At 34.5% G+C, this 15097-nt stretch overlaps 1 protein-coding gene across 2 annotated transcripts; it reads right to left on the reverse strand.

The window, feature by feature from the left end:
* Positions 1–8314: 8314 nt before the first annotated feature.
* LOC114165753 (probable LRR receptor-like serine/threonine-protein kinase IRK) lies at positions 8315–12523 on the reverse strand. 2 transcript variants are annotated; one of them, XM_028050324.1, is made up of 3 exons: positions 11158–11372; positions 10167–11092; positions 8315–10035 (listed from the first exon to the last, which is right to left on the reverse strand). In XM_028050324.1, exons 2-3 carry the CDS (start codon positions 11066–11068, stop codon positions 8571–8573), a joined length of 2367 nt encoding a protein of 788 aa, XP_027906125.1. In that variant the 5' UTR covers positions 11069–11092; positions 11158–11372; the 3' UTR covers positions 8315–8570. The 2 variants fall into 2 exon arrangements, with proteins under 2 accessions (XP_027906125.1, XP_027906124.1); XM_028050323.1 differs by having other exon boundaries at positions 10167–12523.
* Positions 12524–15097: the final 2574 nt, after the last annotated feature.

Genomic DNA, 15097 nt, shown 5'->3' on the forward strand with positions numbered 1-15097 from the left:
ACAAATAATGCCTCCAAGTTTTGAGGGCAAATACTACTGCAGCCAACTCCAAATCGTGCGTCGGATAATTTTTCTCATGCATCTTCAACTGTCTCGATGCATAAGTCACATGTCGTTTATCCTGCATTACCACACAACCCAACCCCTGATATGAGGGATCACAGTACACCTCAAACATTTTAGTCGGGTCGGGAATAGCCAAAACTGGTGCGGTAGTTAGTCTTCTTTTCATATCCTCAAAGCAGGCCTCGCACTCATCCGTCCAAGAGAAAGGCTGATCCTTTCTAGTGAGCTGTGTCAGGGGACTCACCATCTTGGAGAAACCCTCCACAAACCTCCTGTAATAACCTGTCAGACCCAAGAAGCTCTGCACCTCTGTAACTGTTTGCGGTCTCTCCCACTTCACCATCGTTTCGATCTTAACCGGATCCACGGCTATTCCTTGGGCTAAGATCACATGGCCCAAGAATTGTACCTCATCCAGCTATAACTCACATTTTGATAACTTCCTATATAGCTGATGCTCTCTGAGAATTCCCAGCACCACTCTCAAATGCTCTGTGTGCTCCTCCTGACTCTCAGAATATATCAGTATGTCGTCAATAAATACGACGAAAAACTGATCTAGGTACGGTCGGAATATCCTATTCATGTAATCCACGAATATAGCAGGAGCATTTGTCACCCCGAACGACATCACCACATACTCATAATGCCCATAGCGTGACCTGAAAGTCTTCTTTTGCACATCCTCCGGCTTGATCAAGATCTAATGATATCCAAACCTCAAGTCAATCTTAGAGAACACTACGGCTCCCTTTCGCTGATCCAACAAATCATCAATCCTCGACAGTGGATACTTATTCTTTATTGTTAACTTATTCAACTGTCGATAATCAACACACAATCTGGAGCTACCATCCTTTTTCTTGACTAGCAATACCGGTACTCCCCATGGTGACACACTCGGTCTGATAAATTTCTTCTCAAGTAGGTCTTCAATCTGCTTCTTCAACTCTGCCAACTTGGCTAATGCCATCCAATGCAGTGTCATAGATAATGGGCCAACTCCAGGAATGAGATCAATGGTGAAATCCACATCCTTGCTCGGTGCCAATTCTGGTATCTCGTTTAGGAACACGTCCGCATACTCCCCCACTACTAGAACATTGTTATTCTCTGTGGTGCTCTTCTTCTCTATTTGAGCCATTATCATAAAACAGGTAGCTCCAACTTCCACTTCATTTATCGCCCTTTGAGCCGAGATCAACTCCAAACCAACTGCCTCCGGGAATACCACGTTACATTGTTCATAATCAATAACAATATGGTTGACCGACAGCCAGTCCATACCCAAAATTACATCAAGACCCTCCATTGGCAAGCAGATGAGATTCACCTTGAACCTCCGGCCTGCCACCTCCATAGGACATCCCACGCACATAGAAGAGCTGGATACCTCACCAAAAGCTGGTGTTGCAACTATTAGTTCGCACCCCAACTCTCGCATCACAAGTCTGAGCCTCCTCGCGCATTCATTGAACACGAATGAATGGGTGGCTCCTGAATCAAACAACACCACAACCTCATGGTTAAATAATAAACATGAAAGCTGCACTAGGTTACCTGACTGTGTAGCCTCAGTGGTCGTTAGGGCAAACACACGCCCTAGTGATTTAGGCTTATCTCCGACTGATTTCTTAGCTGGTGCACCTCCTGCTGGTTTCTTGTTAAGGCACTGACATGCAAAATGTCCAGTTTGATCACAAACGTAGCACTTACCAGTGCTACCGCTCTCGCCTGAGCTGCTAGAGGGTTTAGGGCAGTCCCTCCTAAGATGCTCACCTCCATAATTATAGCATTGTAGCTTCTTGAAAGAAGATGGTGGTCGGTTATATGGTTTCTTCTACTAGCGAGTGTCTGCAGTAGTCTTCTGAGATCGCACCACCTTACTAGGACCCATCTCTAACTATTCAACTGCCTTGGCCTGCTCCACCAAGACTGGGAACTCCTTGATGCGGAGTGGTACTATGAATCGGCGTAGCTCATGTTTCAGCCCGCCCTCATATTTCCTGCACCTCCACTCCTCGGTGACCTCAAGCGAATAGAACCTCGTCAGATATTCAAACTTGTCTGTGTATGCCTGCACAGTCAGGTTCTCTGTTGGAATGTGAGGAATTCATCTTCCCTCTCATGTTTTGCAGAGTCCGGAAAGTATTTCTCCAGGAATCTGGTCCTGAAGGAAGTCCAAGTAATCTCCTATGTCCGGGTCCACATTAGTTGCTGCATTCCCACCCACCAGTACTCATCATCTGCCACTAGCAGAAAGGTGACGAAGGGTAGCCTTTGTGCATCAGTGCAGTCTATCACTCTGTAGATCTTTCCACACTCTCTTAGCCATGCGTCTACCTCATCAGGGGTGGATTTTCCAATGAATTTTGAGGGCTTGTGCCTCATAAAGTCTTCCATCGTCATTGGACAAGTAGGTGCCACCACGGCTCTAGGTTGTGCCGCAATTGGCTAGATCGCGTCTACCATGCAGTGAATGGCCTGAGCGATATCATCAGCTCCAACCGTATTCTTCTTCCGCCTGTTAGTCATAGCCTGGGCACGCCACATTTTCAGCTGTTCACACCAAACAGCTCAAATTAGGATTTCACATCCAAAATTAGTACAAAAATACAAACAATTAGTCATGCTAGCGTAACACGATGACCTCACTCCCCATAGACCCCAAAAATCATTTTAAAAAACTCTTGCTTTGATACCAAATGTAACATCCCGTCAGGATATTACTAATTTTTAATAAAATAAAGAAAATAAATAAACACGTCGCATTTAATAATACCTCATTTCCCAAAACACGGGAAATTTAAAATTTTATTAAATAACTAAAGTACTCTGAAATCCAAAATAAAATAATGAATTTTATCAAACAGGCCACAAGCCTTTACAAATTATTTTTCCAACTCTATTAGGTATTAGCTCTAGGTACCAACTCTAGATACTAGTTTTTGTTATTAGCTACTAGCTTCTCGCAAGGAGCTTTAGCTAATGGCTACTAGTTATTAGCTCTAGATATTGGCCACTACATACTAGCTCTAACTACTAGCTATTAATTGTACCTACTAACTTTAGCTACTAGCTACTAGCTACCAGCTATAACTACTAGCTACTAGCTATTATCTACTAGTTCTAGCTACTATTTACTAGCTCTAACTACTAGCTCTAGCTACTAGCACTAACTACTAGTTCTAGCGACTAGTTCTAGCTTTTAGCTCTAACTTCTAGCTACTAGTTACTAGCTCTAGATACTTGGTGTAAGGCAACGGTTTTCAAAAGTTTTGTGGCCTTAGTGAAAAAAAATTGTCTTAGCAATGGCCATTACTGTATACTCCACGATTGGAAAATTGTGGTAAAATCGTTGCCTAAACTCAAGACTATGGTTTTTTTACTTTAGGCAACATTTTTAAGTTGTTGTTTAAACTATAAAATGGTGTAATGTTATCATCTAACTTATTTATATATTAAAAAATGTGAGTTTTTATAATTAATATAAAATAATATTACGATTTAGATAACCAAAATAATTCTATAATTGTAACATCCCATTTTAATAGCTTAATACTACCAAAATAAAACATTTCACTATGAGTATTCAAAAGACAGATAAACTAATGTATATCATAAATTAGTACAGTCTTAATAAGACTATAGTAATATAACTTATACATTCTCAAGCTACTATACTATGAACCTATTGCAATATTATACCTATCATAATCTAAAGTCGATCATCACCGAGACAATTGGCTCCTCAACATCAAAAGGTGCATGTACACATATATCTTCATCAGCTCACACCAATAAGGTGATGATCATTGCAAAAAGAGAACACAATACATACAAACAATAAACAAAGGTAAGCTAGTTTATAAAAGAAATAATCATATAATAGTTAAACTTAATACATCCTAAAATAGCATATTTCAAACATTCATAAATAAATACCAAACATATAATTACAAACTCTCTATACTCAATTATCTGGATATATGCATTAACTCAGATATAAGAAATTGTGCAAATGTCATAAAAGTGGATTGCGACGAAGGTCCTAACTCTACTAAGCCTAACCAACATGAATCGATTTCCTTTGGATAGGGTAAGTTATTTATGGCATCGCCAAATTATTGGTCCTACCCATAATCCCTCCATAAGAACCTCCTTCAACTCTCACCACCTAGGTCACAACACTCTATATGAGTTTGTAAACCTAGTAGGGTATAGGATAACTTTTGACCAACACATATCCCAAGCCAATGCTTAACAATTTACTAGTGAGGATTGCACTTCTTCCTTAGAAGCCAAGACTCAAAATAAGGATGCAATTCAACCTTAACCATTTCATTCTACTGGTTCACTTTTATACTTATAATCTTACCACTTCACCATAAAACATGATTTCACACCAAGTTTATCATACCAAACAATCATAGATAGTTCTTTCATCATATCCTTGTATAATATTAATTCATCACATTCAATTACAATCTCAAACATATACATACACAAAGATTCCACCAGTCAAAGTGAAGAATCACGTGTCTAGGGTTAGCTATCAAAATTTCATCTTGACCTGACATTTAACGAAGTAGGAATCTTCATTTTATCAAGATGATGCAGACTAGAAAAATAGGGTGGCACCTAATGCTAGAAAAGTGTGGCGCCCGACACTCAGCCCCTGGAACCCACTAACATCTAATTCCCAGAGTTCCAAAAGTGGCGTTCGATGATGCCAAATTAGTGTCCTAATGCTTGGCAGTACTGTAACGGCACCCAACAGTGTATCAAAAACAACAATTTGGAAAAATTTGATCCTGTGAAGTTGACTAATTGGAGACCTTTCCTTTAGTGTTTCTTATTCCAAATGGTTTTAGAGAGTTTAAAAATGATACCCAATCACTCAAAACACAAATTCAAACTTTTTCCCAAATCAAGACCGAATACAAATTAAATATCAAACAGGTCAACATATAACTTATAAATTTAACACACCACATCACAATTAACTACCAAGATGTTCATACCAAAATTCAACAGAAACCTTGCTTCCCTTACTTGTAAAAGACAACCTAAATAACTCTTGGAACACCAAATTGCGTCTAATCAAATAGGATGCTTTATATACACATAGAAACATCATAGGAACTATAAGGACTTATCGTTATGATCAATGATCAACATATATATATATATATATATATATATATATATATATATATATATATATATATATATATATATATATATAAGATTAAAAGGACACATGTAAGGAGAAAAGCCCTACATGTAACAGAAACTATAAGAAGACTAAGGAAAGAGGGTTGAACTTAACTTACACAAATGGAGAAATTGGTTGGTCCAAATTAAAGAGTTTGTCACGAGGATCACTCCTATGGTCTCAGATCTTCAATCAGGCGAATAAAGAACGAGAACTCCTAAAGAGAAGTCAAAGAACTCTAGAAAATGGATTTCTAGAAAGATAGTGTGTTTTAAAATAATGAAACTCGTTTATAACAAAATTATTTATATTAAAACTTTTTAATCTTAAATTAATTGAGTCCCACTATTTTTAAACCATTATTACTTCTAAAATGTCATTTTTTCTACCGTTTACAATAACAATTTTGTTATTTAACAAGTTTTGAATAAATAAATAAAAATCACATAATTTTATGTTAATTACACTACCATCTTAAATTAATCATATAACTTCACAAATTCTTAACACATGATAACAAGTAATAAAATTGACCAGAACAGTCACCTCATTCGATTAACGACGGAATAGTTATACCCATATTACTAAATTAAAAAATATGAAAAAATTTAAATATTTTTAATAAATTAAAAAAAATAAATAAAAATGTATGAAGAAACTTGAAACATAATTAATTAACCCTTTAATTTTTAAGAACAGCACAGTTATAGGTTGTATGCATCATAATCTTAATGAGAAGATGTTAGAATAAATGTTAGTCACTAAGATATAGTGAAGAATTCTATAGTGTTGTGCACTGAATTAGACAGCAATAATAAAGGGTGGAAGGTGTTTGAAGATGGTTATGATTACAAATCACTGCACCAAATGTTGGCATTTGAAAAAGTGAGTTAGTTGGTGCTGCTTTTAAACACTTTCATGATGTCCAAGAACCTCGTCTTAGTTATAGGATTCTCTTTTCAAATCTTGTTTTTACCAAAATCACTTTAACTATTCAATTGCATTTTCTTACGGAATAGTTAATATCCAATAAATACACTAATGGGTACTTTTAGATTTTTTTTTTTTCTCAAAAAATTGGATTGGGAAACATTAGAAGCCAGTTATACACTGGCTAGTTAAATAAACACTTCAATTACATTTTTAGAATGTTATGAATTGAGTATGTTTTCGTTTTGATTTTATATGTTTTTATTCTTGTAAAATTTAAAATACTTGTTTATAAGTTTTATAAAATTTGTAATTTCCATTTTCATTTTCATTTCTTTCAATTTTCAAGTCAAGCTCATAATATTTACTTTGTAATAGATAAATAATATTTATTTTGCTTATTTTAAGAATTTTTTAGGCGTTATATAGTGATACTATATTACAAACTACTATACCCCACTTGACCATTTGGTTAACAGATAAGCAGTTAACTAATATCATATAATACTAAAAATTAAAGCAACGATTTTTAATTTTAAAGAAATTAAAATAGAATACCTTTTTACAAAAAATAAGAATAGAAATACTCACTCATTTTATGGAGAAATAAAAACATGTTTAAACCTTACTTTATGCTCTCTCCTGAAGTTGTATTTTTAAGTTATTTGAGTTTTAATTTTGTTAATATCGATTATAAAGTCTTTGTCACTTGAAATTTTGTTAATAGAGTCTTTGTCACTTGAAATTTATTAATGACATTGATTAATAATTTATCAGGAAACTAAAATTACACAATTTATATCATTGGTGATTCAACGGAAACTATTTGAATTCAAAGGTAGAGAAAAAAGAATGGTCTTGACACTAATTGAAAATTAAAAAATTTGGCATCTTAAAATGATTTTAAAATATAAATAAATTATCCATCAAATTAGTCTATCAATAAAATTGCTTAATTTCTATAATTATCAATGGGGCCACTTAGACAATTAAGTAAATTATTAGTACTACGTTTAACAATAAGGAATCAAAATTGAGTCCCATTCTAACTTTAAGTGTTAATAAAGCAAGTGAGTGCTTTTTCACTTTACTTTTCCTTTTTTCTTTCTCATTCCCTCTCTTACTCTTCTCTCCAAGTTGCTTTCTCTTTGTTCCCCATTCATTTGGTTTTTCCAAAATTTCTGAAGTTTTTGTTTCATGTGGAAAAGACACTCAGAGTGGAAGAGATTAATTAACCTTTTAATATTAAGTTAAATACATAACTCAACTAGTTTTAGAGATAGAAAAAAAAACAGAATTCTTCATTATATATATATATATATATATATATATATATATATATATATATTGTTCTTATAGTATATTTACATGTGTAAGGCTTCTATGTTTAGTTATTTCTTAATTATATATGGTTTTTCATTAATTAAAATTAATTTATGTATAAATAATTTTACATGCTATAGAGATAGAGATGAAAAATAGCCCACAAAAATTTTCATTAAAGCAAAATTAGTTAAATTATAATTAATAACTTAAGTAAATTAAACTCAAACTTAATTATTTTATATAAGTTTAAGCTTTTAATTAAACTAAATTAAATAAAGAGGAAATTGCACATATTTTCTTAGAAGATAAACTAAATAACACCCACGTTTGCTCTGTTTTAAAATAAGAATTAACTTTTTATATTTTTAATAAATGACAATTATCTCTTTTATTTTCTTAAAAAAAGGGTATTCACTTCTTTTTCCTTTTTTTCTAAATGTTACATTAACTAAAATTTAAATAAAAAAAAATAAAAACTAAAGTTTTAAAATATCAAAATTAAATAACTTTTTATAAAAAAAAAAATAAAGACAACCTTTTTTAATAACCTCATCTAAAGCAGGTAAAAATGTATTTTTTTTTCTTTAATAAACCAGTGAAATTGAGTGATCAACTTCTGTTCCAAACAAGTTTTTCCATGCATGTTGTTTACTAGGGTGGCATTAACCAGATATCATGCGGGTTTCGTACCAACATGAAACACAGTTTGTCTCGGAAGAACATAAAGCAAACAAAAATGTTTAGAAAAAAAATGAAAAATCCAAGCTTTGTAGGGAAAGAGAACTATTGAAACACTGTTGTATTAGCAGCCAAACTGGTGAAGAAAAATCCAGCAGTACAACTTGAAACGACCAAAACTAAAACAAAAGGGAAAACAACGACTGAAGCAACAAACAAAAGTTGGAAACAAATTAAGTGAATATTCTCTGCATGATTTATATTGTATAATAGCATTAAAACAAGAAAACTGGATTGTTCTTCACCAGGTATATGCAATATCTGTTATGTCTCAATCACTATAACTTGAAATTCATTGTATTTCTTCTTCTTCTTCTTCTTCTTCTTGTTCTTCAGAAGGGCATTGGATCAACTCCAATATGTTGATCACTTCAGCCATATCTGGTCTCTTTGAGGGAACTTGTGATGCACAAACCAATCCCAGTTTTATCACAGGAACTGCTTCTTCTGTAGCAAAATTACCCTTTAGATTTTCATCAACACATTGCTCCACTTTGCCATCATCCAAAGCACTTCTCACCTTGTCACAAAGAACAACCACATCATCCTCCATGTATTCCACTGGTCGTTTTCCTGTCACCACTTCCAAAATCAAAATTCCAAAACTGTATATGTCACACTTCTCAGTTATCTTCACTGTGCGGCAAGCAAACTCAGGAGCCATGTAGCCAAGTGCACTTTGAATTTTGCTGCTCAAAACACAAGGGTCCAGCATTGGAAGAAGCCTCACCAACCCAAAATCTCCTATCTTTGCCTCATCAGAACAATCTATGAACACATTTGTTGACTTTAAATTGTAATGAATCAACTCCATTTGATGCAAATAGGCCAACCCTCTTGCAATTCCAAGTATGATCTTGAACCTTTTTCTCCAAGAAAGTATCTTTTTGCTGCTATCATCATCATGAAGAAGCTTCTGCAAACTCCCTCTGGCTAGGTACTCATAAATTAGGAGCTGCAAGGATTGAGTCCAATAATAACCTTCAAGTGCCACAATATTTTTATGCTTGATCTTCCCAAGCATTTTAACTTCCCTCTCAAAGTCTTCTTGTGACTTGGTTAAGGTGGATAATGTAAGCTTCTTGATTGCAACACAATGACCATCTCTGAGGACAGTGCAATAAACAACTCCAAATCCACCGCGACCTATTTCACTGTCTTTGTTAAGAAGATTATGAGCACCATCAGCAAATTCTGCATCACCATTAAACATCACAAGCTTGCCATGGTTTGGATCATTCCCGGGTGAACCGCTATAGTCCTCACCACCAGAGAATATAAACGGAGTAGCAGAAAGAGGCATTGAAGACCTCACATGGATATTTAGAACAGTAACAACCACCACACCAATGACAATAAAAATAGCAGCACCAATAGCAATGAGGACAGAGATACTTAGCATAATCTTATGGTGATGGTTTTGGAATGAAGAGCCAGAACTGGAGTATGAAGAATTGGGGTTCAGCACTATAGGCTTTGGATGAACAGAAGGGCATGAGTGGTTAACAACAGAACCACATAACAATGGATTACCAGAGACAGATGAAGGAGAAATGGTGTTGAAGAAACCACCCACTGGTAGCTCACCTTGAAGGTGGTTGTGTGAAACATTAAAGGAGAACAGGTTGGAGAGATTTGTCAGCTCCTTTGGTAAGCTTCCAGAGAGTTCATTCCATGAGAAATCTACATCCTGAAGATTGGTTAGGTTTGCTATGGATGAAGGAATTGAGCCAATAAGCTTGTTGTGAGATAAATTCCTGTACCATTCCATTGAATATTTCAGTTTTCACAACTAAAATAGAACCAAACAAAGGTTTTTGAAACAACTCAACTAAATTATATTAGAAGAATGAAGCATGAAAAATGGAAGCTATGATAGAGTGCTTACAGTAATGTTAGTTCTGAACACTTATCAATTTGGGCTGGAATTCTCCCACCTAGGAAGTTCTTTTGTAGCCTCATTTCACTGAGTGATGTTGCTCCTTCTATTGCAGAAGGAATGCTTCCATTGAGCTTGTTGCCACTTAAGTCAAGAATGTACAAAGATTTAAGGTCTCCTAAACTCACAGGAATAGAACCTGAGATATTGTTGGAGGACAAATTCAAGACTTGCAAGCTACCAAGACCTCCAATTCCAGATGGAAGTTGGCCAAAAAATGCATTTGATGATAAATCCAAAACCTGAAGGCCATGAAAAGATACAGAAACGGAAGAAAGTGAGGGATAATTTCCATCACTGAAGCCATTCCCAGAAAGAGAGATACTTTGCAAACCCATCCGAAATATCCATGAAGGAAGATGGCCTGCCAAGTGATTGTGGCTGAGGTCAAGAGTCAAAAGCTTAATGCAGTTTACCATCAACTCTGGCAGGTTTCCTGTGATCTGATTCCTTGAAAGATTCAACCTACTCATCAAGTCAAGATTTCCTATGGACTTTGGAATCCAACCAGAAAATCTGTTTTCAGAAAGATCCAATGTATCTAGACTTTTCATTTCTCCAATCCAATGTGGAATGCCACCAGAGAATGAATTCCCTTGCAAGCTGAGAAATGTGCATGAACTGAGCTTTTGCATTGACTCAGGAACTCTCCCAGAGAGAGAATTGCTGCTGAAATCAACCAACTTCAAAAGCAAACACTCTCCAATATGCTCAGGAATCCTACCAGTGAAGAGGTTCCTCCCCAGCCTCAACTCCCTCAAATCAATCAGATTCTGAATTCCTTCTGCAATCTCCCCCTCCAGCAAGTTGTTTGAAAGATCAATTGATTGAAGTCCCCTCAAAAACCACATTCCAGATGGAAGTTCCCCATGTATCTGATTAGAGGAAAAGTTCACAACTGCCAAAGAGTAGCAAGAGCTCAATGAATCAGGAATCTTACCTGTGAGGTTGTTGTTGGCAAATGAAATCACTCTCAGAGACCAACATTGTTGGAAAATCTCATCTGGAATTACCCCAGAGAGGTTGTTCTCACTCAAATCAACAACTTGTAAATCACCAATGCTGAGAAGGTCATGAGCTATGGTCCCTGTGAAGTTGTTCCTAGAAAGGGACAGAATCTGAAGGAACTGCAGTCCCAGAAGACCTCTATCAATGTGGCCAGAAAGAGAGAATCCATCAAGAACAAGAGAAGATACCCTATTGTTTACAGGGTCACATTTGACACCAACCCAGTTGCAGGGACTATAATCATCTTCATTCCACTTAGAGAGTTTTCCTTTTGGGTCTTCTAGACCAGCCTTGAACATGATCAACCCCAACACATCATCGTTGAAAGGAGGATTTACAGAGATCACTAAGAATGGACAACAGAAAACAAAACAAAGTGATAGGAATGGGATGAATTGCACTTGCTTCATCAGAGTAATGTCTATATTGTATCAATGCATTCAGCGGAGCGCTTCATGAATTTTGCAGAAAGCAACTATTTCCTTACAGAAACACACTGCCATTTCCATTTTTCTTACATACGGTTGATAAAGGTTGGGGGGTCCCAATAAAGCATAGTGTATAAACCAAAGGAAAACAAGAATAAGAAAGTTTCAAATGCAAGAAAAATAATGAGTGAGAGAGAGGCACAAAGGTGCTAGTGTTATTATACAACTGCAACAGTGGCAGTAGAAAGGACACGAAAAAGTGGGAGGAGTAACAATCAAATCCTCGGTGGATATAAACAAAAAGAGCAGTAAAAACAAACAGAGGAATGGACTATACTAGACAGAAGACAGTAACCATGTGAGCGTGAAAAAAAAAACAGAACAAAGTAAAGTAACTTCAGCAAACTCACTTTCTGCTTTTCAAACTTCAGAATTTCCAAGGAGGAATGGTGATCATTGCACTCACAGAAGAGAAGAAGTTTTGAACATTTTTTTTATTTCAAGTGGGGTGACACAACACAGTATTTTCAGAAAGAAAACAAAGAGTTGGTGGTTGGAGAGAAAAGTGCTGTGAAATTACAGAAGCAAAGCAGAAACACGAGATCGCACCATATACTGCGACATATCCATTTGACATGAATAAAACAGTGGTTAAAAGTTGAGGACGTGTGAGGTGAAATTGGAAGCATGAAGAGTTTGTTTTATAGAAGCTGCTAAAAGAGCATGGATAGGGAACAGAGCTAAAAATAAGAAGGTGACAGAAGGCAGAGAAGTCGAAAGAGAAAGTGAGTACAAAAAACCATGGTTCCAATCAAAGTGCTGTTTTTCTATCTACCACTTGCTGTTGTTGTTGTTGTTCATCGTCTGAAAAAGAGAGTAAAGTGATAAATTTAAAGAGAAAGAGTGAAAGAGAGAGAGTGTGACAGGAGAGAAGCTTTTTTCTATTGTGTGCTTTGGCATGGCCTATGGGGGAAGTTGCTACGGTGTGCATGGCGTGGCATATGGCTCTGTGGGTCAAACCAGAATCATGGGTGTGAACAAGATTGTTGTGCTTTAAGACAACTTTTTCATCTGACGTGGTTCGGACGCATGATTACGATCCTTATTATTATTCATGGCCATGCTATTTTGCAAGTAGGAGCAAGAGAAAATTATATTCAAAAATAATAGGTAATAGCATCTCCAATAGTGAACATCGTTGCAAGTTGTTGATTCTGTTTTTTTGAGTTCTTCTATGTTACATCAAGTAAAAGAATTTTAGCAACTTTTCGGTCCAATTGTTCAACTTTTTTTAAAAAATTAAAACGAGTCCACCAATGCAAACCTTTAAATTATTTTTTTAATGTAAAGAAAGAGTTTTTAAGAAGAGTTCTTCGTAATCGTGTTATCTATCAAAGATGTGTAAAGTTACAGCACAATGCTACGTACTGAATATGTTCACAAGAAGGAAACCAACAAACATAAGTAGTTCAATGGGTTGGAATCAATGCGTCATGCAATAACAGAAGTTGCAGATTCCATATATTTTTTGAAAGTTGAAGGTATGTAAGAAAGTGTGCAACATGTTGAAAATGATCTCAAATTGGAATAATAGATGTTTTCTTCATCGCAGAACAAAATTGAAGTTTACTTAATGCAAATAACAAGATCCACACAAGTAGAAAATGTGTTGCTAATGGCAGTATCACACATTAAGATCTGAATTAAGAAATCAATAATGAAAAACCTTTAATTGAAAAATAGGTTGTTTTCCCAATTCTATATAATATTTAAAAAATCTGCTTTGCGTAATTACAAAAGCGAATTGGCCCTTTTAGTAAAGAAACCTGAAAAATTAGTTGAGAATGTATTCTAAGTTATGCAAATATGTTAATAAAAACTTTAAGCAATGTTTAAGTACACAAATAAGTATTTTCCAACTTGAAATTATGTCTGGAAAATTTAGTTCTTAGAATGAACTATATTTAAGTGATGTGAGTTTAGCTCCGTGTATTCTGGGATAGCATATTTTTCCACTCCTGTATATTTATTTCAGAGCATTTTGAATTCGACCTTTTTATGCCATTTAAGTTGAAAGTTGTTTTCTTGGTTTCTGTTCATATGGTTATATACACTTTCGAGAAATAATTACTGTAACTTATGATACCTGTTATGTTACTTTTACCCCTTTGGTAGGTTTTAATTATAAGTTTCTTACTAGAAATAAAGTCTATGTTTATCGAATTAGTCTGTATAAAGATCTTCATGCTACTTCATTTCAAATACTTTAAAGAAATTTTTGTTTTTCCTTAATTCACATCTTTTTGACTGAAGAGTCCTGTTTGGCCAAGTCCTACAGAAGTTATGGAAGTGATGTAGCCGACTTATAAGCCTCACTATTTTAACTCAAATAAGAGGACAAAATTTATAATCGGACTTTAAGAGTTATGTGCTAACTGAAAATTAAATAAGTACGTCCGTATGTTTTATATGTTTTATGTTGTTCACGTTCGAAAGCCCTATTAAAGAAACAATATCATGAATTATATTAATCTATTGACATAAGAAATAGATGTGAAGCTTACTTTGTGAATTTATTTAAGTAAAAATACCTTAAGTTATGAACTATTTTAATTCAAATTATAGGAAAAAAAAATTTAAATCGACAGTTAGAATTATGTGCTAACTAAAAATCAAATAAGTGCATATCTATATTATATGTTTTTCACAACCGAAAGCCGGTTAAAAAAAATGTTATTGATCATATTAATCTATTTACATAATGAGTAAAATTTCAGGCTTACTTTTTAAACTTTTTAAAGTCAAAATACCTTCAATTTTGAAATGTTTTAATTTAAATTACATGAAATTATTATAAATCAACTTTCAATGTTACATGCTAACTAAAAACCAAATAAGTGCATACCCAGGTTATATGTTTTTCACATCTGAAAGTCCTGTTAAGAAAACAATGTCATGGATGATATTAATCTGTTTACGTAATGAGTAAAATGTGAGACTTACTTTGTCAACTTATTTAATTGAAAATACCTTAAGTTATGAACTGGTTTAGTTCAAATTATAGGAAAAAATGTATACATCGACTGTGAGAGTTATGTGCTAACTCAAAACCAAATAAGTGCACATTTAGGTCATATGTTTTTAACATCTGAAAGCCTGTTATAAAAAATGTCAATGATCATATTAATCTATTTACATAATGAGTGAAATGTGAGGCTTACTTTTTGAACTTTTTTAAGCCAAAATACCTTAATTATGAAATGTTTTAATTTAAATTACATGAAACTTTTCATAAATCAACATTCAAAGTTATGTGCTAACTGAAAACCAAATAAGTGCATATCTATGTTATATTTTTTCACATTTGAAAGTCTGTTAAAAAAACAATGTCATGGATGATATTAATTTGTTTACATAATGAGTAAAATATAAAACTTACTTTGT

Source organism: Vigna unguiculata, chromosome 10 (assembly GCF_004118075.2).
Source record: "Vigna unguiculata cultivar IT97K-499-35 chromosome 10, ASM411807v1, whole genome shotgun sequence".
NCBI lineage: Eukaryota > Viridiplantae > Streptophyta > Magnoliopsida > Fabales > Fabaceae > Vigna > Vigna unguiculata.

What these genes read in the sequence shown, in the direction of transcription:
- LOC114165753 (XM_028050323.1), bottom strand. Translation starts at nt 11,635, where the DNA reads ATGAAGCAAGTGCAATTCATCCCATTCCTATCACTTTGTTTTGTTTTC. An exon ending in TGTTCAGAACTAACATTACT is followed by an intron (nt 10,036 to 10,166) that starts GTAAGCACTCTA and finishes GGAATGGTACAG; the next exon opens with GAATTTATCTCACAACAAGC.